Below are 22,991 nucleotides of genomic sequence, written 5' to 3' on the forward strand. Positions count from 1 at the left end.
GAGAGATCAGATCTCTGTTTGCACAAGGAGTCTGACAACAGCCTGTGCTCCACACAAAAATCTCACTGGATTATTACAATTATTTTCAAAATGAATGTATAGAAATGTAATCTGATATTTCCTACTGATACACTACAGCAAAAGACTGACTTTAACTGACTTAAAACCACTTTTTAGCTGATGAAAATACTAGTGGCCTAAGACTTTTGCACAGTACCGTATCTCTCTCTCTCTCTCTCTATATATACATACATATATATATATATATATATATATATATATATATATATATATATATAAAGTAGCTCTTAACACTAAACCAAAAGTTAAAATGTACAATATGTGAATGTGTGTGAATTAAGATTTTTCTTTTTTGCAACCTGCCATTTATTTTCCACACTGCTGTTTCTGACTTTTGTCGTTCCAAAATCTGTAATCAATTCAAAACTATGGCAAACTTCAGTTAAAACATTATTACACTTACATTTATTATGTGACTGAGAGACTGTTTCTGTTTGTTCTTCAGGTGTGTTTGGTCTGGATGCAGTAGAGTCAGTGTCAGTATTAGAGGGAGATTCTGTCACTCTACCTAGTAATGTCACCGGAATGCAGACGAATGATGCTGAGATAATGTGGACATTTGGAACTAACAGGAGTGTAATAGCTAAAATCAGTAAAAAGACCAGTAACACTAAAGATGGTCCTGATGGGATATTCAAAGACAGACTGAAACTGGATAAACAAACTGGATCTCTGACCATCACAAACACCACAACTAAACATGAAGGAGTTTATGAAGTTGAGATCAGCAGAATAAAATCATATACTAAAATCAGATTCAGTATTACTGTCTATGGTGAGTAGACAATCACAGCTCAATCCATTATACAGTATTACAGATTTGGCATATTTTTGACAAAATTCTTTATTCAAAATAAAAATTGTAAATATTTCTAAATTTATATTTCAACTACAAACACTGAATTCCATGCCAAGTGCCTGACCATACTTACTTCTGGCAGTGACATAAACATAAATAATTTCTCACTTTCAGAAATCAATTTACACTCGACTATTTGTCGACTTGTAACATACGTTCAAACCTCAAAACTTCTTTTTTACAAAAATATAGTGAATTTACTGAAATCAAGCTGCAACAAAAACCTGTTCTCTATTTCCTCCACATTTTGAAATTACACTATGAATCATGTCAGCACAATACCATCTCCACAGTAACACAACATTGTGTCCAGACATGTCCACTGATGCCCAGTAGATAAGAACAGGGCAGCCACTATTCCTACACATCTAATAGTATTATTAAGAGTTGTTGAAGGAAGACACATTCTTGCTCTAATTTCTATCAGTATAAATGTGAGTCTCTGGTAACACATACTAGACGGCCATCTTTGACTGTTGGGACATGCCTCATTGTTTTATTCTTTATAGTATTATGAAAATAATAATTAAACAGTATAATTACCATCACGACGAACTCTCGATGACTGATACAACAATAAACTACTATTTTCTTATACTTATTTACTCACACTAATGACTGTCCCTCTTCAGCCGCTACACCAGACCTGCACACTCCCCCAAAACCAACTTCAGATTCCCCTTCAGGTTCTTCTTCAGGTTCTCCAAACTTTCTGATAGAGTTGATTTCTGCTGCTGCTGGATTTCTGTTGCTTGCTGTTGCTGTTGGGATCTTCTGCATCTGCAGGAAACAAAGAAAAACTGATCAACATGGCAAGTATTACCTACTGACCAATCTGTAAAAATCCACTTTAACAGTGCAGCTCAAACAGTGTATTTTGTTTGATGAAAATTGATTAGTGATCATAAGTAGTTGATTTAATGCATCTGTTATTATTATTGTTTAAACAGTTGAGACCCATGAAGAAGAGATCACTTATGCTGATCCTACATTTTACAAAAAAATGCACAGAAACAGGTAAGATTGTGTCATTTGTGTAATTTTTGCAGAGTCACGTTTAGTGCTGTTTATATATATATAAAAAAAAATATTTGATCCCCTGCGATTTTATACGTTTGCCCACTGACAAAGAAATGATCAGTCTATAAATTTTAATGGTAGGTTTATTTTAACAGTGAGAGACAGAACAACAACACATCCAGAAAAATGCATTTCAAAAAAGTTATAAATTGATTTGCATTTTAATGAGTAAAATAAATATTTGACCCCTTCGCAAAGCATGACTTATTACTTGGTGGTGAAACCCTTGCTGGGAATCACAGAGGTCAGACATTTCTTGTAGTTGACCACCAGGTTTGCACACATCTCAGGATGGATTTTGTCCCACTCCTCTTTGCAGATCCTCTCCAAGTCATTAAGGTTTCGAGGCTGACATTTGCCATCTCAAACCTTCAGCTCCCTCCACAGATGTTCTAAGGGATTAGGCCACTCCAGGACCTTAATGTGCTTCTTCTTGAGCCACTCTTTTGTTGCCTTGGTGTTTTCGGTCACTGTCATAGCCATCCATGACCCATTTTCAATGAGGGAAGGAGGTTCTCACCCAAGATTTGATGGTACATGGCCACATCCATCTTCCTTTGATGTGGCACAGTTGTCCTGTCCCCTTAGCAGAAAAACACCCCCAAAGCATAATGTTTCCACTTCCATGTTTGGTGGCGGGGATGGTGTTCTTGGGGTCATAGGCAGCATTCCTCCTTCTCCAAACACAGCGAGTTGAGTTGATGCCAAAGAGGTTGATTTTGGACTCATCTGACCACAACACTTTCACCCAGTTCTCCTCTGAATCATTCAGATGTTCACTGGCAAACTTCAGACAGGCCTGTACATGTGCTTTTTGAGCAGGGGGACCTTGTGGGCACTGCAGGATTTTAGTCCTTCACGGCATAGTGTGTTACCAATTGTTTTCTTGGTGACTATGGTCCCAGCTGCCTTGAGATCATTGACAAGCTCCTCCCGTGTAGTTTTGGGCTGATTCCTCACCATTCTTATGATCAGTGAAACTCCACGAGGTGAGATCTTGCATGGAGCCCCAGACCGAGGGAGATTGACAGTTATTTTCTGCTTCTTTCCTTTGTAAATTATTGCACCAACTGTTGTCACCTTCTCACCAAGCTGCTTGGCGATGGTCTTGTAGTTCATTCCAGCCTTGTGTAGGTCTACAATCTTGTCCCTGTCCTCCTTGGACAGCTCTTTGGTCTTGGTCAAAATCAGCTGGGATCAAATATTTTTTCCCTCACTATATATGAAGAGTACTTTTACTGAAATCTATAGATTAGTTAGATTGTAATAATCTTACTAGAGGTTACACACATTGTTACACAAATTGTTTTCTGAATTTCTGCCATTGCTTACTATACATTTTGTTGGCTCTATGACAACTTGTCTCCTTGTGTTTTCTTTCAGAGTGTTAAACAAGAGGATGATGTGGTATATGCTAGTGTTGTCCCCAAACATTAATTAAATTCTATGTAATGCTGTTTCCTCATTAACAATGTTCTGATCACAGTGAGTAAATTTACATGCACACTAGAACACAGATTAAAAAAAAAAAAAAATCTCTTTAAAATGCAAGTACGGTGTTCATGCTTAGATGCATATGTTAGCAGCAGCTTATGTTCTCATGCAAAATCAGAAGCAGCATCCTTCCTTGTTTTTGTTTTTCTTTTAAGTGCATATGTGTGCAAGATAACTGAAGTAAAAGAAATGTTCAGTTAAAGTTGCTTACTAATGGCAAAACATGCATGCAAGCTAAGAGCATGAAACTAGCACAGAATTTTAGATCTCTGCTTTCTGGGGGAAAAAATGTGCATGTAAACTCTGAATACTAATTATATATATATATATATATATATATATATATATTTTTTTTTTTTTTTTTTTTTTGTTTTTGAGATGTGTGAAATATAAATTTTCTTCTAAGTAACTAAGTAACTTTAACAATTTGACTATTGTGATCTTGCATGCCAATGTCCATTTCAGGTATACTAAAGGTCAAAAGGTTCAACATAATCAAATAAAGAGAAGGCTGAGCATCAAATTTAACCTTTAGCAATAAAAACAGCAGAATGACAAAATGTCATGATACTTATTAGCGTGAAAGAGATACTGCTGTCTTGTAATACATATATAGAACATACCAAAGAAGGCCTTGTTTTACATGTGGAAAGAAAAATGGTTTTGTCTGTTGGGTAGAAAGTATTTAAGAATGTGTCTATTACTGGGCGTTTGTGATTATTGCGGATTTGTGTGTGCATGTCTTGAGGCATTGGTATTGTTGGTATTAGAACTTCCACAATTTAATTTCCTTTTTATGCAAAACAGAATCCATGAATGTGGATGCTTGACAAAAATAAATAAATAAATTAATGCTGTTAATGATGTATGTGAAAGATACAACATGTCTATAAACTGTTGATTTGTAAACTGATGTTGTGACCCTGCAGATATGAAGAGTTATTTTCAGCAGAAATTATTTCTAGCCTCAGCAACACTTATTCAGTTATTTCTGAGAAGTTTCCACTGTTCTTGAAATCACACACATCTTTTTCTATCTTATGTTATCTTTTTTTTTTTTTTTTTTTTTTTTTTTGTCAAGGACAAAAACAAGTGAACAATTTTAAGAACAAATTCAATGAATTATTTGTAATTAAGCAGTAACAAGTAATAAAAAAAAAAATTCATAAGTGAAGATGTTTTTGGTTTTATCCATTTTGGGAAAATGCTAAAAGCAGTAGGAACTTCCATTATTACAATAGCTTTCGTTGTTGTTGTTGTTTTTTTTAAGTGATGCTTTTCTGGTAAGAAACTTGTTACAAGCACTAGCAGTGTAGAATGACAAATAACAAAAATCTGACAAAAACCAAAAGTCCAAATGTAATGGAACCAATTGCTCTATATTAAAACTTATTTCACATTTTTAAAAACTTATTTCAGCAGACAGTGAAAAAACACACCATCTATATCACACTGTTAAAAAAGTACTACTAAAAAATACTTTACTACTTCTAAGTACACTGTTAGACATTTCTGTAATTTCTACAGTTATTAACTGTATATCACCCAGTACAATACTGCAAATTCCTTTTGCAGTAAATAACTGTAATAATCATTGCATCATGGGAATTTTCTGTGTCGTCAGACCCCACATACAGTACTTACTGTATTTTTTTCAATTGCTGTATACTACTGTATTTGCTGTAACGGCCTCATTGATGGCGTTCTATGGACTACTTGCACAACTACTTCTGCATTCTACTTGTTACGGCTCGGTAGTTTCCAGTTAGCATTTAGCGCCTACATACTGTCAGGGTCGTGAGTGGGAAGGAAGAGCAGGGACGAGGAAATAATGAAAACGTGCTTTAATAGTATAATCCAAACGGGAACAGGAACAAACTGGAACAGCAGGGAAAACACATGCCAACACGGCGCAAACTAACATAATATGACATTAAGCGACAATATAAGAATGGACAAACAACAAAGAACTGAACCAAACTTATATATTAACACTAATGAGACACAGAAAGGTTTACGTGATTAACCAGTGACGACATAACAAGAAACAGAACAGGGAGACCAAATAAGGACACAGGAGGGAAAAACCAACAAAACAGTCCACAGGGGTGTGACATTACTCCCCCCCTCCCTTGAGGCACATCTTGCGCCGTAACAAATACACAGAGGAGGGGGGGGTGGGCCCCTGGAGGCTTGTGCAGGGCAAACACAGGAGGGAGAGGAGGTACGTCTCCAGGGCGAATCGGGGAGTTCATGGAGCCATGGCAGGTCAGGGAGCTCAGGGAGCCATGGCGGAGCATATAGTCCGGGATGCCATGGTGGGTCAGGGTGCTCGGGGAGCCATGGCGGAGCATACAGTCTAGGGAGCCATGGTGGATCAGGGAGCACAGGGAGCCATGGCCAATACACAGTCCGGGCGGTCATGGCGGATCAGGGAGCTTGGGGGGCCATGGCCGAGTATACAGTCCGGGCGGCCATGGCGGATCAGGGAGCTTGGGGAGCCATGGCCGAGTATACAGTCCGGGCGGCCATGGCGGAGCACACAGTTCATGAGGGTAGCCCCCCCCCCCACAAAATTTTCTTAAGGGAAATAAGGGTATTGTCAGCCCAGGAGGGTACAGGAGGACCGGGCTTAGGAGGCGCTGACTCAGGAGGGCGCTCTGGAGGCGCTGGCATCGGAGCGCGCTGGGGAGGCGCTGACACAGGAGGGCGCTCTGGAGGCGCTGGCACAGGAGGGAGCTCGGGTGAACAGAACAAACTGGAACAGCAGGGAAAACACATGCCAACACGATGCAAACTAACACAATATGACATTAAGCGACAATTTAAGAATGGACAAACAACAAGGAACTGAACCAAACTTATATAGTAACACTAATGAGACACAGACAGCTGTACGTGATTAACCAGTGAGGACAAAACAAGAAATGGAACAGGAAGACCAAATAAGGTCACAGGAGGGAAAAAACAACAAAACAGTCCACAGGGGTGTGACGCATACAGACAGTTTCTCATAAGAACACAGATTATTACTACATTTTAGGGCTGGAATTTCTTTAAAAAAAACAATTAATCATATTCTCTGCCCTAACATGAATCATATTCAACCTGCTGAAAGGTTACTATAAATATATGGGTATGTGCATTCTGAATAATAAATAAATATATTTCCCCACTAACCTGCCGCATTCTCACGAACAGTATTTTTCTTTTACTGATCATATTTTATACCTGATGAATGTACAGTGTTAAAGTGGTTATCGGTTCACTTTTACATGTTGTTTGAACATTAATGTGTGTTGGCAGTGTATGTACAAATCTATCCTATAATGATAAAAATCCATGCAGTGGGTTTTAATTGATCTGTAAAAATAATATTTCCTTTTTCAAATCCCTCCTGTGTCCTTAATCGTCACACCGACAGAGGCCGCTCCCACAATAGTTGATTGACATGAGCGTTTTACCTCAGATCAGCTGTCACAGTCCGCCCTCTTTGTTTAGATGCCGGAGCAGGGATGTAAGTTAGACAAGAATATCTCAGTTTGAGCGACTGAGGTGTTGTGTTGCTGGATGTAATAATGAACGTAGTGGTTGTCATTTACTCCCGACATCTGAGTCGCTGAAGATGCAGTGGAATATGTTTGTTTGTGAAAGGAATGCGCCTCCCGATCTACATAAATCCGTCTATGTTCGTGCAAATCATTCATGATCCAGCTTCACTTACAGCATTTTTTTTATGAATCTTCGCGATTGTCTTTCCTAATAATGTGCTAGTTAGCAAGTTTAGTGGCTAAACGCGGCTAAAGTAAACAGGCTCGTCAATCCACAGAGCTCATTTGCATTTGAAGCAGCCTCGACCAGAATGGGATGATTTTTGCAGAGCTTATTTTTCAAGGTAAAAAGGGTGCTGTTTTACACAACCATTGAGAATTTTTAACCAAAGTATATTATACACTTTTCATTAAGACCCTAAATAATCAAATAAACTTGTGGAAAATGGGCATCCGATGACCCCTTTAAATAAGTTTGACTGATAAATACCCTTATGAAAATTAACCATGGATTTACTATAGTAAAAGTGCCATGTTTTCCCATTTTTCCATTTGTATAACAACACTTTTACTACAAATAGCCTACCATCGTTAACTATGGACAGTGTAATAAAACCCAAGTTAATTTGTGGTTATATGGTTTAACTTCAATTGCAATTTTTGGTTTTATTTGTAGTAAAACCATTTGTTTGTGTACATTGGTGATCTTATTCCGAGCCCATACTGTTTATTCCATTGTTTAAAATGGCTGAATGAATGTGCGGTAACTGCCTTATTTAACAATGTTAAACATTTAAATAATTTCTAACAGTAACACACTGACAGTGCAACTATTGAATACTCATATGTTGGCATTAGACTACATACAGTAAAATGATGGCAGAATATGACAGAGAATAGTGACTAACATATTTAATACAGATAAATAAATAAAGGTTCATTATGATCTTACTCATCAGCTATAATGGGTTCTATATTGTGTTTTGTCGAGTCGCGCTCTGCTGCACCACTCATGTCCGAGGAAGATGCTGAAGCAGCGGGGCAGCGCCACGGACTTTGCCCGGGGGATGAACCCGCGAGAGTGGAATAGTTGCGGAGAACATCTACACTGTGTGTCACTGCAACTTACGAGAGATTAAGACCAGCAAGTAAGGTAAAAATATATTTATGTTTGTCTGAGTGTTTGTCAGATTTTTGCACACCAGTTTAACCTAGTAATATTTACCCGTCAGCATGGCGGTTACAAACTTTACTATGGTAAACTGTGCTGTTGTTTCAAATGGCTTTTGTCAGCTTATTGAATTAAGTTACCAAATTAAAATTGTTTTTAACGAGTAACGCTTATCTTATATTAACATTAGATTAACTAATGTGAAATTTTGTTCAGGTGTTGTTAGCAGTTACGCTTAGAGTTAGGTCGCACACTTAGAGTTTGAGCTCTGTCAAGTTAATTTCTTATTGTCTATTTTTCAATCTAAAATCAATTTTATACACCATCATTTTCGTTTCTTATAACGTGTGAATATACCCCCTGTTGTATTTTACAACTAAAACAACCGGATTGCCTTGTTATCACTAGTTTTGTTTTGATTTCCTGAGTCGGCTAGCTTATAGCCCGTTAGCAGCACCAGTGTGGTTGCCGCTAATCTTGCTTGCATTGTTTACACACTATTTACACACATTACCATTGTTTACTCACTGTTACTTGCTTTAATGGTGAATTTGTGTCCACCTTTGAGTGCAGGTGAGGACACGTGCAGCTCGAACTGGAGGCTGTGGAGAAGCAGATTCAGGAGCTGTTGGAGAGGCAGACCGAGCTGAGAGACCGAAGAGCCGCTCTGGAATCTTCCCGGGTAAGTATACCGCGCGATACTAACACTCTGACCACCTCTACTCCGTGTGCTTCTCTGCACAGGTCCCGTGCACCCTGGACACGATCTTCCCAGATGTCCTTCACTCCGGGGCCAGGACACCACGGACCCTGGGTGCAGCAGCAGCGGAAGATACGAGCCAGGCCCCGGCCAAGGACCTCGACCCCTCCGCCGCCTCCGGTCTTCAAGATCTCCACCCGGAACCGCTTCGCTCGCCTCCGCGAGACGGAACGCGACGCTGTGATTGTCGGAGACTCCATTGTCCGGTACGTCTGTGCTACCTTAGCTAAAGATAAAGTCCACATCCACTGTTTTCTTGGTGCTTGCATTCCTTTTTTTTTTTTTTGGACAGTTTAATGACTTTATGAATTTTTCACTGATAAAATAGATAACATCAGAAATACAATAATAAATGTAGATTCTACTGCGTCTAATATGTTAACTTCTTTCGTCACACCCAAAGAAAAACTGCAGTACTTTACCGCTATAGGACAGGAAGAGTTAAACTCATAACTATGTCTAAACCAACAACATGCCTATTAGATCCTGTACCCACTAAATTACTGAAAGAATTGTTACCTGTAGCAGAAGAACCGCTTCTCAATATTATCAACTCATCGTTATCTTTAGGTCACATCCCTAAACCATTCAAGCTGGGGGTTATTAAGCCTTTTATTAAGAAACCACAACTAGACCCTAGTGACCTAGCAAATTACAGACCCATTTCTAATCTTCCATTTATGTCTAAAATTTTAGAGAAAGTTGTATCTGCTCAACTGTGCTCATTCTTGCAAAAAAATGATATCTATGAAGAATTTCAGTCAGGTTTCAGGCCCCATCAGAGCACAGAAACCGCACTTGTTAAAATCACTAATGGCTTGCTTCTTGCATCAGACCAAGGCTGCATCTCATTGCTAGATTTACTTGATCTTAGTGCTGCGTTCGACACTATAGATCATGACATACTAATAGATCGACTACAGAATTATGCAGGTATCCAAGGGCAGGCTTTAAGATGGTTTAGATCCGACCTGTCCGATCGCTACCACTTTGTTTATTTAAATGGGGAGTCATCTCAGTTATCACCAGTAAAGTATGGAGTGCCACAAGGACCTGTCCTAGGTCCTCTGCTATTTTCAATATACATGCTGCCCCTTGGTAATATTATTAGAAAACACAGGATTAGTTTCCATTGTTATGCTAATGATACTCAACTAAATATCTCAACAAGACCAGATGAAACTTCTAAATTATCAAAGTTAACAGAGTGTGTTAAAAATGTAAAAGATTGGATGACCAATAATTTTCTCCTATCAAATTCAGATAAGACAGAGAATCTCTTGACATACAATCTACAACTAGACGGATATACTGTTACTTCCACTAAAGTCAAAAGCCTGGATGTTATATTAGACAGCAACTTATCTTTTGAAAATCATATTTCTCATGTTACAAAGACAGCATTCTTCCATCTTAGAAACATAGCCAAGCTACGAAACATGTTACCTGTTTCTGATGCAGAAAAGCCAGTTCATGCATTCATGAGCTCTAGACTGGACTATTGTAATGCACCACTAGGTGGTTGTCCTGCATCTTCAATAAACAAGCTACAGACAGTCCAAAATGCAGCTGCTAGAGTCCTTACCATGTCAAGAAAATATGATCATATTACCTTAATTTTAAAGTCTCTGCACTGGCTACCTATTAGGTTCCGCATCAGCTATAAAATAGTACTTCTTACCTATAAGGCACTTAACGGTTTAGCTCCTGCGTACCTAACTAGTCTTCTACAACGCTACAATCCATCACGCTCCCTAAGGTCGCAAAACTCTGGACTGTTGGTAGTACCTAGGATAGCAAAGTCCACTAAAGGAGGTAAAGCCTTTTCGCATTTGGCTCCCAAACAACTATGGTTTTGAGAAGTTTGTGTATTCTGTGTGGGGTTTTCATTTTAAAAGTCTGCCATTTCTACTTTTTGTTTTTTAGAGAAGACATTTCTGTCACTAACAAAGTGGATGGTGAGCAAAGGTGGTGGCAACGTTTTGGAGCAGCACCTGGGTTTTGCAGATGGCTGTGTATTCTTTGGCTGCATGCCTTTTTCCTTTTCAATATAAGTTAAATATTAATATATTACATGTGATTTGATAGAAAAACAAAGTGTTGCACATTTTATTGGTGCAAAGATAAGTATATTTATTTTGTACAACCTTTTCAACTCATTTTTTTCATTACTTAATTAGAAGCACCACAAATTAAATTGTCATCTGTTATAGGGACTACTGAACAAACATTCAGAAGTTTAAAATGCATAGTTGAAACTAAAGATAAATCTCTGTAAACACTTGCATTTTTTTTTACGGCACTATAAGCGTGTCCCATCAAATAATAAAAAGTTGTACACACACTTGTGGTCTTCATGCTCACTTGAGCCAAATGCAGGAAATACATACAGTCAAGAGGTCAAGTGCAAAGACTGCAAGTGTGGGTATTTGGACAGGGCAAAAGCCATGCTAACCAGCTAAACTCTGACCCCCTGGAAATAATACCATGGGCTTACACTGTGTAATGATTGGTATCACCGTTATATGTGAAACTACATTACCCATAAAGCTGATGGTCACAGGAAGTGACGGGGAAATAATGATCCGCGAAGGTGATCCGCGAATGCTTGACACATACCTCATCGTGTCTCTGAGCTGTGCTTACATTTTCACGATAGAGTGAACAGGAAAGCACTACACACTGTTGGACTAGCGCTCTCTTGTGTTAGAATCAAGAAATTTCCTCTACAAGAATAGCTCTACAAACAGTATACATTTATATGTTTTGTTTCTCGGGTCAGATCTTTTCAATGAATTGGCAAAATTGGTTAGCAGAACGTTTTATATCGATTTGCGATTCAGTCTGAATCTTTTCAACTAGTTAGCAGCACTGCTCCATTCAGAGCTGAATGCTTCATCCAGACTGAATCGCAAATCGTTTCAAACCGTTTTACTAAACACTTTGACAGTTCTTTAAAAATAACCGAAATCCACCCACGCAATCTTGATCATATTACGAATTAAGAGCTCATTTGTGCAGTAATATAATTTACAGGAAACATAAATAATTACTGTACCTTCCGAGTGTTTTGTTCGACTCTCTGCATTCTGGGATGTTTTCCTGTGTTTATAACTGTAATTCACTGGGTGTAAATCTGGTAGATTTAAAATATGTTTTCCTCGGAAAGACATTATTTACAACGTTTACTAATAAAACTACAACAAAACGCCATTTGAAGTCAAATAAACAACTTTTCTGCGGAAGTCCAAAAACATGTTGGGTAAAGGCTAGAAGAGATACAGCTCTGGCTACTGGGCATGCGCATATCAATCTAACGTTATTTTTGTCACACTGTAAAACAACAATAATGTTTTTTTATATTACTATTATTATAGCAAGGGCTAAGTTTATCCAATATTAGTATTTATATATGTTTTATGTTTTATGTGTTTTATGTTTTTGTATAATGTATAATTGTAGTTATAACTGTACTTTGTGTTTACTGTGTTTATTGAAGTTTATTGTTAATAATAAAATAAATGTCAACATGATAAACATTCTTTTTTAAACAAATAAAATATATCAAACACTACAATACAAAATTAGCAGCAAACATTTGTGGATACACTATAAACTTTGAGTGCATTCCTCTGCCTCCACATTCTGCTGCCTCTCAGAATATTACAGTACTAATATGTACTGTTTAGAATAGGTAAGTTACAATAATGTACCTTTTCACTTTCGTACCTTAGGGTTAGAAGTACCTTACCGCCCCAGCGACAGAACTGTACCTTTTTTCTGAGAGTGGAATGTGGACGTGTTGTAGGTGTTACTGAAATCAAAGTGATAATAATAAACATTTCCGATCCAAGACAACATTTTGTTTTACAAGTCCTAACATTTTACAGCGTTTTTTTTCCCAAGTACTAAAACTGTTAAAAACAATAAATCACAAAATCAAAATGACTAAAACGTTAACTAAAATTAAAATGAAAACGATTTAAATAAAACCTAATTGAAAATGAATAGTATAAAAAATACAATATTTTAATGATTTGCCTTAGTTTTAGTATAAAAATATAATAAAATGACTGTAATTAATTGTGAGACTATAATCTTTTTAATATCAAGCTTAATACATTCTAACAGTAAAACAGGTCTTAGGTGATATTTTGTATTATTATTATTATTTCTTTATTAGTCTTACAATGTTAAAAATAAAAAAAAATACATTAAACGGTTATCAGGAAGAGCAAAGACGGGCGAAACCCGTGAGAAGGAAACGACTGGTGAATTGATCACCACCTAATGGATAAATACCGACACTATTTCCCTGTCATTTCTATTAAACTATTGCTTAAAATGCTGTTTATATTTCACATTAACGCATTACAGTGTAACATCCTGCATCACAATGAATCAGTCAAACTGGCTCTTAGTACAAAACAACATAATATCATCAGTGCAACATCAGCATCAGCACAAACAGCAAACTATTACATCAGTTTCATCATAAATTAAAGCATGTTTCTCTATTTATGTCAAAGCAAATGAAAGTCTTCACTCATTAGTTTCATAACACAAAAACACAAATGGGTTGACTTCATGTGTATATTTTTATAGTGATTATAAACTACTGTTATTGTCTAAAGGATCATTGGCCAATTTATTCTCTTCATTAGCAGGATCATTTGAGTCCTGTGTCCCATTCAAAGTATGGATTTGCCTATTCTCTTCAACATCTGAGGAAACGCCAATGCAACATCGTAATAATGGTGTTTAATAAATAAATAAATGAAGCCACAGTAACAAACATTAAATGCTGAGGGTTATGAACACAGAGTAAGAGCTCCTGCTTTAACTGAACCATTTGTTTGAAGAATGAAGCTTTTTGTTAATTGCTAAATTTACCCTCTTACTTGACTAATAATCTGTGTTGCGCAGAAAAGTGCCATCAATTATTAATAGCGTTTCAAGCAGTGAAAAAAACAAACAAAAAAAAAAAAAAAAAAAAAAAACAAATGACCAAATATATAAGGCTAAATATTCAAAAATAATAATTTAATGAAATATCTGTTGTTAAAACTAGTAAATGTCTTTATTTTAAATTGCAGTATCGTATACAACATCCTTTATACACATCTGTTCTCAAATAGGTTAATATCTGAATGACAGCCAGTGTGTCTCAAAGAGTAATTTGTATGTCTTCTCCTGGTGAGAAAAGTCAGTCAAAAAATCATTAAAGGTCAGTTCTGCCTTTATATTTGTATTAATTATGTTAATGTTGTTATGATGTTTAAATGAACAACATTCATTTATTGTAAGTCTTTTATTGTCACAGACAGGTGTAAGAAATTATAGTCTGCCTCGACCAGATTCCATTCCACAATATGTGTTTCATCATGCTCATTTCCCAAAATGGCTTAATTATTATAAAGAAGAAGAAAGTCAACAGTTATGTTGTTTCTAGACCATTTAGGATGATTACATCCTGAGCAAATGGTGACCCATTGTAGCATGGAAGTGGGTGTGGGACACTGAGAACCATCTCAGACAAAGAGGTGTTAGAACATGATTAACATACAGACCACAGCTGCTACCAAAGGAGCAACTTCATTTACATTAAGGGTATAGTAAACTTTAACTGTATAAAAGGTTTGAGCTAAGGATGTTCTGGGTTCATTCCGACTCCATTGAACCCAAGGTACAACATGTACTTTGTCACTGCTATGATGCAATAAACATCTTCATCAAGATCTTCTACGTCCTCTTCACTTTGTCTTACACACCTGAAGAACAAACACAAACAGTCTCTAGTTGGTTATGTTTTCTAATGCTTTAACTCAAGTTGGCCATAGTTTTAAATTGATTACAGACCTTGGAAGGGTTGAAACAGGTTGAAAAGACAGAAGCAGCAGCATGGAAAACATACAGCCGAGTGCAGAACACAGATATCCGAAATCTGAATTTGCACATTTCCACTTTTGGTTTAGTGTTAAGAGCTATCACTGTGTGGTACATTATGTCAACTGTAAGCCCCTGTCACATATTCCCTGTTTTGGACCTTAATGTTGAAATGTTTCCTGTTTTAATATTGAGCCGTGTCCAGTGTTGCCAAGTCTGTGTTTTTCCTGTGGAACTTTAACACTGTTGCTGTGGGTTGTTTTTGATGTCCACGGATTGAATCGACCCCAATAATATTTTATTTAGCTACTGAAATGTGAATTTACCAGGGGTACCCTGACAAAAAAACGTGAATTTTATCCCTTGGAACGTGATTTTTAACTGGCAGCTCTGGTAATAATTAACAAATTTATCTTGTAACTGGAAAACACCATATTAATTACATTAACATTTATTAATCAGTTTAAAAGGAATGTATACTTTTATGATTTTCCACTCTACCACATTGGACCAGCAGTTTAGAAAATAGATAGATGGATTATTTAGATGCAGGCGCCCTCTTCTGGCGAGACGCAGGAATTCATTTGGCATGACCTACACAGTGCATTATGGGTAGTCTCTAGGTTGTGCCCTTGTTATTGTGATGCATTGTGATTGAATGAGTGCACTCAATAACATTCACTATGGTTTCAGACACCACTACTAATGGCTGTCCCCTTAAATAGTGTCCTATTTAAGGGTATAGGGGGCAATTTCAGGCACAGCTTTGTAGTCTAATTGTAGTTTTATTTGTTATTTAGTTTATTGCTTGTTTCCTGTTAACCTTGTTATCCCTGTGTAGGCCTCATGTTTCCTTTGTTCCTTGTCTTTTTCTTTCACCCATGTTATGTTATGTCACATATGTATATCTCCTTGGTTTCCATTGTTCCTCTGTTTTGATTTATATTGGTTATTATTATCATTAAAATATTACACTGTGTCTATACTGGACATGACAGTTCTAACAGTAATCACGCTGCAACAGCTAAGGTCTGTCTATACTGGACGTGACAAAGCGACCATTGCAAATCAATCTACTTCATGTGAGTAGGTCATAAATAGAACATGGCAGCAGTTTACTGTTTCACAGCAGTAACACACTGTATCCAGCATCACTGATTATAATGGTTTCTACTGTATTTTGTTGTGTCCGGTGTAAACACAGTGTTAAGCTGCATGAGGAACCTGCTCTCTTGTGTTTCTAAATTGACCACAGAACATTTTTATATTTCAAAGGCCATGTACTTGCACAATGACAGAAAAGTTGAATCTTCTAATCAAACTGTATCAATAAATAAGCCAAATGTGTAGCATATAATAGAGTGAGCTTTAATTGTCTACTCACTGTAGACAGTAACAATGAATCTGATTTCAGTTTCTGAGCTCCTTCTGCTGATGTTAACTTCATAAACTCCGGCATGTTCTGTTTTGATATTTATGATGGTCAGGGATCCAGTCTGATGATCCAGTTTCAGTCTGTCTCTAAATCTCCCATCAGGCCTGTCATCAATCTCTTTGGTCTCTCCACTAATTTTAGCTATTAGATTCATGTTAGTTCCAAATATCCACGTTATTTCATCATCTGTCTGTATTTTAGGAACATCAGTGACTGAATTTCCCTTCATCACTGACAGTGACTTCACTGAATCCAGACCAAAGACACCTGCACAACGAACAGAAACAGTTGATCAGTCACATATAATAATGGAGCTTTAAATGAATTTTGTCAGTTTTACAAACTTTGGAAATGTAGAAAGACAGAAACGCCAAAAGTGGTCTGAAAATTCAGTGGTCTGAAATTGTTTCACTCAGGTTTGAAAACTTGTGAGCGCAAGCAGCTCACCACACAGCAACAGCACAAACAGCAAAAAGCAAATGTGTGAAACATTTGCTTCAACAGTTCAGTGGTCTGAAATTGTTTCACTCAGGTTTGAAAACCTGTGAGCGCAAGCAGTAAAGTTGTGTAGAGATAAAGCTGTTGAGAGTGTGAACTGTTTGCTCGTACCAAACTGCATTAGGCCACACCCCATGCCTTTAAACACATGAGGTGTGTTTGACATGAAGCAGTGCTGCGCAGACCGACTGGCGCATGACATCAAAGTACTGCTAGAGTGATTCAAAAGCACACTGCTCTTTAGAGCTCACGCGGTACTTTGATGTCATGCACAGATGTCATGCTCTGTGCAGCGCTGGTTCATGTCAAACACATCTACGTTCTCTTACCAAAACCACAACCAAAACACCTATCAGCCAACCTGAGCAAACAAAATGATTGACATGTAAAACAGCAGTTTTTTTTTGTTTGTTTGTTTTTAAATAAAACACCTTAAAGTAATTCCATAAATAGTTAATCCAAAAGTGCAGAAAAAAAAATCTGAATCCAGAAAACAGAAGTTTTTATTCAGTAATGGTACAGTAAAAGCAAACAAACATGTATTTTCCAAAACAGGCAGGGTGGAAACCAGCAACAGTGGAGACAGGTGAACACTGGGGAGATGTAGAAAGTTTATAAATTTGTCATAAAATAACAAATGACTTTAAAGTAGTAATGTGGACACCCTTAAAAAAAAGAACTTGGTGAATCTGATGAACTCTTAAAGATGTATACAGTCCAGTTATTTATTCCAGTCCAGATATTTATTCCAGTCCAAGACTGACAAAAAAAAAAAAAAAAAAAAAAAAAAAAAAACATTGTGAAAGTGAACTACAGCCTCAACATGCTACACACAACTTTACTAAAGCACACAAATAATTCAATCCCTAGAGCTGTTGGAAGAAAATGGTTAAAACATTTGGTTTTTTATTGGTGTTGCTGTTTTTATCCTTTTGCTGTCTGATTGGTGAGTTACACAATTTTGTTTCTGATTCTAGTAGAAGTTAGTTCAGTATAACACATGATCATGCTTTTATATATTAGATGTAATCTGGATTCAGGTTTGTGATTTCACATCACATCAGATTTAGAAAATTAGACTAATCAACACTATTTTCTAATAAACTATATTTGTCTCAATGTCCTGGTAAATTAGAATACAAACATAACAGTTACATTTTAATAAATTGTTCTTATTTGAAGGTACAAGGTGTTTATGTAATTATTCGAGTAAGATGTACTGTGCAAAAGTCTTAGGCCACTAGTATTTTCACCAGCTAAAAATGGTTTAAAGTAATTTATTTCTATCTTTTGCTGTAGTGTGTCAGTAGGAAACATCAGTTTACATTTCCAAACATTCTGTTTGCCATTAATTGTAATAATCTAGTGAGATTTTTGTTTGCACAAGGAGTCTGACAACAGCCAGTGCTCCACAAAGAGATCTGATCTCACCATCATCCAGTCTGTCTCTGGAATGACATGAAGAAACAGAAAAACTGAAACAGACTAAATCCAGAAGAACTGTTTCAACATCTCCAAGATGTTTCAAGTAACCTACCTGCAAAGTTACCTGAAAAAAGTGCACCTAGGGCAAAAGCTACTTTAAATGTAAAGGATGGTCACATCAAATGCTGATTTATTTTAGTTAATAAAAGTTCATTGATAAAGAAAATCTATTTATGACATTGTTTTTGACAGCATCCTCATTTTATGTGCCTAACTGTCTAAAAAATTTAACAGTACTGTAGCTTTGTAGGTATAGGACTCTTAAAGCATCTTGGAGATGTTGCCAGTTCTTCTGGATTTAGTCTGTCTCTGTTTTTTCTGTTTCTTAAGACAGACTGGATTGAATGATGGAGAGATCACATCTCTGTTTGCACAAGGAGTCTGACAACAGCCTGTGCTCCATCCAAAAATCTCACTGGATTATTACAATTATTGGCAAAATTAATGTTTATAAATGTAAACTGATATTTCCTACTGACACACTACAGCAGAAGACCGACTTCAAACTATTTTTTAGCTGATGAAAATACTAGTGGCCTAAGACTTTTGCACAGTACTATATATATATATATATATATATATATATAGTAGCTCTTAACACTAAACCAAAAGTTAAAATGTACAATATATGAATGTGTGTAAATTTAGATTTTTGTTTTTTGCAAACTGCCATTTATTTTCCACACTGCTGTTTCTGACTTTTGTCGTTATAAATTTCTGTAATCAATTCAAAACTATGGCAAACTTCAGTTAAAGCATTATTAAACTTACATTTAATATGTGACTGAGAGACTGTTTCTGTTTGTTCTTCAGGTGTGTTTGGTCTGGATGCAGTAGAGTCAGTGTCAGTATTAGAGGGAGATTCTGTCACTCTACCTAGTAATGTCACCGGAATGCAGATGAATGATGATGAGATAACATGGACATTTGGAACTAACAGGAGTCTAATAGCTAAAATCAGTAAAAAGACCAGTAACACTAAAGATGGTCCTGATGGGATATTCAAAGACAGACTGAAACTGGATAAACAAACTGGATCTCTGACCATCACAAACACCACAACTAAACATGAAGGAGTTTATGAAGTTGAGATCAGCAGAATAAAATCATATACTAAAATCAGATTCAGTGTTACTGTCTATGGCCGGGGTACTCAATAGGCGGACTCCGGTCCGCATCCGGACTCAGACACGGTTAAATCTGGACCGACGCCAAAACCAACATGCTAATTTAATCATAATCCAAATGAGTTTTCAATGGAGCAATGGATATATGTCTTTGAGGATTGTACTCGTTTTAGCTGCGTCATCTATGTCCAATCGCAGCAGCTGTAACAGCATCGCTATAGCAACGTGACAACTACGTCACTCGTTCCCGCTCTCGCTCACTCGAGGCAGCCAGATTTGTCGACCGGTGACATCTTCTGGGCCAGGCAGGCGAACAGGCATTCTATCATTTGCAAATATCGATAACTGACTTTTTTTTCTAACTTAGTGAAAATGGCGTGCTCAAAGCTGGCCGTTGATAAGAAAAGAAAAGTTGATTTTGAAAACCGCGAGTTTAAGAGTGAGTGGACAGAAAAATATGCATTCGTGCTCCCCGTGGGAAGCAGAAAACCAATGTGTTTAATCTGCAACGAGACGGTAGCGATCATCAAAAGTGGTAACGTTAAACGTCATTATGAAACCAAGCACGCACATTTTGAACAAAATTACCCTCAGAACACAGAGTTAAGGACCACAAAAATAAACCAGCTGAAATCATCCTATGAAGCTACAAGCAGTGTAATAGTTAGATCAGCCACACAACAGGAGCGAGCAACGGAAGCCTCACTAAGAGTAGCATGGGTCCTGGGAAAAAACAAGAAACCTTTCTCTGATGCTGAAATAGTCAAGGAGTGTATGAGTGAAGTGGTGACTGCTCTTTTTGAAGGGACTCAAAAGGATGAAATAATCCAGAAAATAAGACAAATACCCTGTTCTGATTCCACTGCGGCAAGACGAACTGAAATACTTGCTGTTGATTTGCTTGAACAACTTAGCTCTGCTGTAAAAAAAGCCAAATTCATTTCATTGGCTGTGGATGAATCCACAGACAGCACAGACAATGCACAACTCCTGGTCTTTGTCAGATTTTTTGATGAAGAAAAGGGAGAATTTTATGAAGATGTTTTGGGTCTTACAAACCTCCATGGACACACAAGGGGGGATGGCATTTATGAAGCAGTGACACAGATGCTTAGAGACAGAGAGATAGACCTGAAGCATGTTGTTTCTATTGCTACTGATGGCGCACCATGTATGATTGGGAGAGAGAGGGGATTAGTGTCACGCTTGAGAGCTCACCACCCTGACCTCATGGCATACCACTGCATAATTCACCAGATGGTTTTGTGTGCCAGCCTTGGAGAAAAGTACTCAGAAGTAATGACAACAGTCATGAAACTTGTCCACTATCTGAGAGCATCCTCTGCTCTGCAACATCGTTTGTTGCGCTCATTTCTAGTAGAGGTGAATGCAACATTTGATGATTTGCTCCTTCAAAACAATGTCCGGTGGCTTAGTAAAGGCAAGGTACTGGAGCGGTTTTGGGCACTGCGGAAAGAGCTGGAGACATTTCTGTTGGATCAGAAGAGTGCAAAAGCCAAACCGTTTGTGGATTTCATGAAGAATGAAGAAGAAATGGAAGTTGTTGCTTTTCTAACTGACATTACTTCCCATCTCAATGACCTTAATTTGAAACTCCAGGGCAAAAACAGCACAGTGTGTGACCTCATGTCAGCTGTCCGTGCTTTCCAAAGGAAGCTGGAGGTGTTCAAATGTGACTTACAGCAGAACCTTCTTCACTTCCCAAGACTTTTGGATCAGACTGCAGGAAAACATCACCGTCACAATTATGCTGAATTCCTGGAAAAGCTGATTACAAATTTCCAAACTCGCTTTGAAGATTTCCCTCTCGGAAAACAAGTCTTGTTGTGCATCGAAAATCCATTTCTTGTCAAAAGTATTGCAGAATTCTCAACTGAAGCCATGAAAGTCTTCCCATGGGCCAATGCTGCTACTCTGCAAACAGAGCTAATTGAGCTCCAAGAAAACTTAGCACTGCAGGAATCTCACTGTGACCCTGTCACCTTCTGGACAAAGATGGTTTATGCAGCAGGTGTTCCTCTCCTGCAGAAGATGGCCCTTCAAATTCTCACCATGTTTCCTTCAACATACTGCTGTGAATCTGCCTTTTCAACCATGAACATGGTGAAAAACGCATACCGCAGCACACTCACCAATGAACACTTACATCAGTGCCTCCGCTTGGCCCTCACACCTTTTAAGCCCAAGTTTAAACAGCTGGTGGCACAAAGAAGGTGTCACCTTTCACACTAAAGGTCTATCATTTTTTGTGTATAGTTCCAAAGTTTTGAGGTTTGTTTTTTTGTTGTTGTTGGAGTATTTGGAATTTGAACATTACATTTCCGGACCTCGGACTGAACGGAAATTTTGTAAGTGGACCTTTCAAGTTCATATTTGAGTACCCCTGGTCTATGGTGAGTAGACAATCACAGCTCAATCCATTATACAGTATTACAGATTTGGCATATTTATTGACAAAATTCTTCTTAATACTGCAAAATAAAAATATATATATTTCTATGATTTATTTTTCCAACTTCTTTGGCACTGCAATTCCATGCCAAGTGCCTGACCATACTTACTTCTGGCAGTGACATAAATAATAATTTCTCACTTTCTCAATGTTTTCATATTGTTATATTTATTCATTTTAAACTCGTAAAGCTCATTCTAAATAAATACGTCATGCAAACATGAACACAAGAGCTTCTGTTTTTCTCTGGTCAGAATGGCTGATTATGGGGTCATGATGTGAGAAATCAATTTACACTCGACTATTTGTCGACTTCATTGTAACATACTTTCAAACCTCAAAACTTCCTTTTTACAAAAATATACTGAATTTACTGAAATCAAGCTGCAACAAAAACCTGTTCTCTGTTTCCTCCACATTATGAAATTACACTATGAATCATGTCAGCACAATACCATCTCCACAGTAACACAACATTGTGTCCAGACATGTCCACCGATGCCCAGTAGATAAGAACAGGGCAGCCACTATTCCTACACATCTAATAGTATTATTAAGAGTTGTTGAAGGAAGACACATTCTTGCTCTAATTTATATCAGTATAAATGTGAGTCTCTGGTAACACATACTAGACAGCCATCTTTGACTGTTGGGACATGCCTCATTGTTTTATTCTTTTATAGTATTATGAAAATAATAATTAAACAGTATAATTACCATCACGATGAACTCTCAATGACTGATACAACAATACACTACTTTTTTCTTATATTTATTTACTCACACTAATGACTGTCCCTCTTCAGCCGCTACACCAGACCCGCACACTCCCCCAAAACCAACTTCAGGTTCCCCTTCAGGTTCTTCTTCAGGTTCTCCAAACTTTCTGATAGTGCTGATTTCTGCTGCTGCTGGATTTATGTTGCTTGCTGTTGGGATCTTCTGCATCTGCAGGAAACAAAGAAAAACTGATCAACATGGCAAGTATTATCTACTGCTGACCAATCTGTAAAAATCTACTTTAACAGTGCAGCTCAAACAGTGTATTTTTTTTTTTTTTTTTGATGAAAATTGATTAGTGATCACAAGTA

At 37.3% G+C, this 22,991-nt stretch overlaps 3 protein-coding genes across 3 annotated transcripts in view; 2 read left to right on the forward strand and 1 right to left on the reverse strand.

Annotated features, from left to right (window-relative positions):
• LOC127158352 (uncharacterized) overlaps window positions 1-22,991 on the reverse strand; it is a gene marked incomplete at its 5' end in the record, with an annotated part of 125,655 nt that overhangs the window by 49,268 nt on the left and 53,396 nt on the right. The window lies entirely within an intron of this gene.
• The window catches only part of LOC127158349 (uncharacterized), a 34,551-nt gene that overhangs the window by 1,057 nt on the left and 10,503 nt on the right, over window positions 1-22,991 (forward strand). The window contains exons 2-4 of the mRNA XM_051101503.1: window positions 527-856; window positions 1,573-1,626; window positions 22,773-22,880. Of these exons, the coding sequence (XP_050957460.1) occupies window positions 527-856; window positions 1,573-1,626; window positions 22,773-22,880 (492 nt within the window). The remainder of the gene's footprint in view (window positions 1-526; window positions 857-1,572; window positions 1,627-22,772; window positions 22,881-22,991) is intronic.
• LOC127158348 (SCAN domain-containing protein 3) lies at window positions 19,304-22,795 on the forward strand. Its single transcript, XM_051101502.1, has 2 exons — window positions 19,304-21,841; window positions 22,707-22,795. The coding sequence occupies exon 1, from the start codon at window positions 19,800-19,802 to the stop codon at window positions 21,678-21,680; it is 1,881 nt and encodes a 626-aa protein (XP_050957459.1). The 5' UTR covers window positions 19,304-19,799; the 3' UTR covers window positions 21,681-21,841; window positions 22,707-22,795.

Source organism: Labeo rohita, unplaced genomic scaffold (assembly GCF_022985175.1).
Source record: "Labeo rohita strain BAU-BD-2019 unplaced genomic scaffold, IGBB_LRoh.1.0 scaffold_147, whole genome shotgun sequence".
Taxonomy (NCBI): Eukaryota; Metazoa; Chordata; class Actinopteri; order Cypriniformes; family Cyprinidae; genus Labeo; species Labeo rohita.

Bases quoted from the DNA above. Each gene is read 5' to 3' on its own strand.
- LOC127158348 (XM_051101502.1), top strand. From the start codon at position 19,800: ATGGCGTGCTCAAAGCTGGCCGTTGATAAGAAAAGAAAAGTTGATTTT.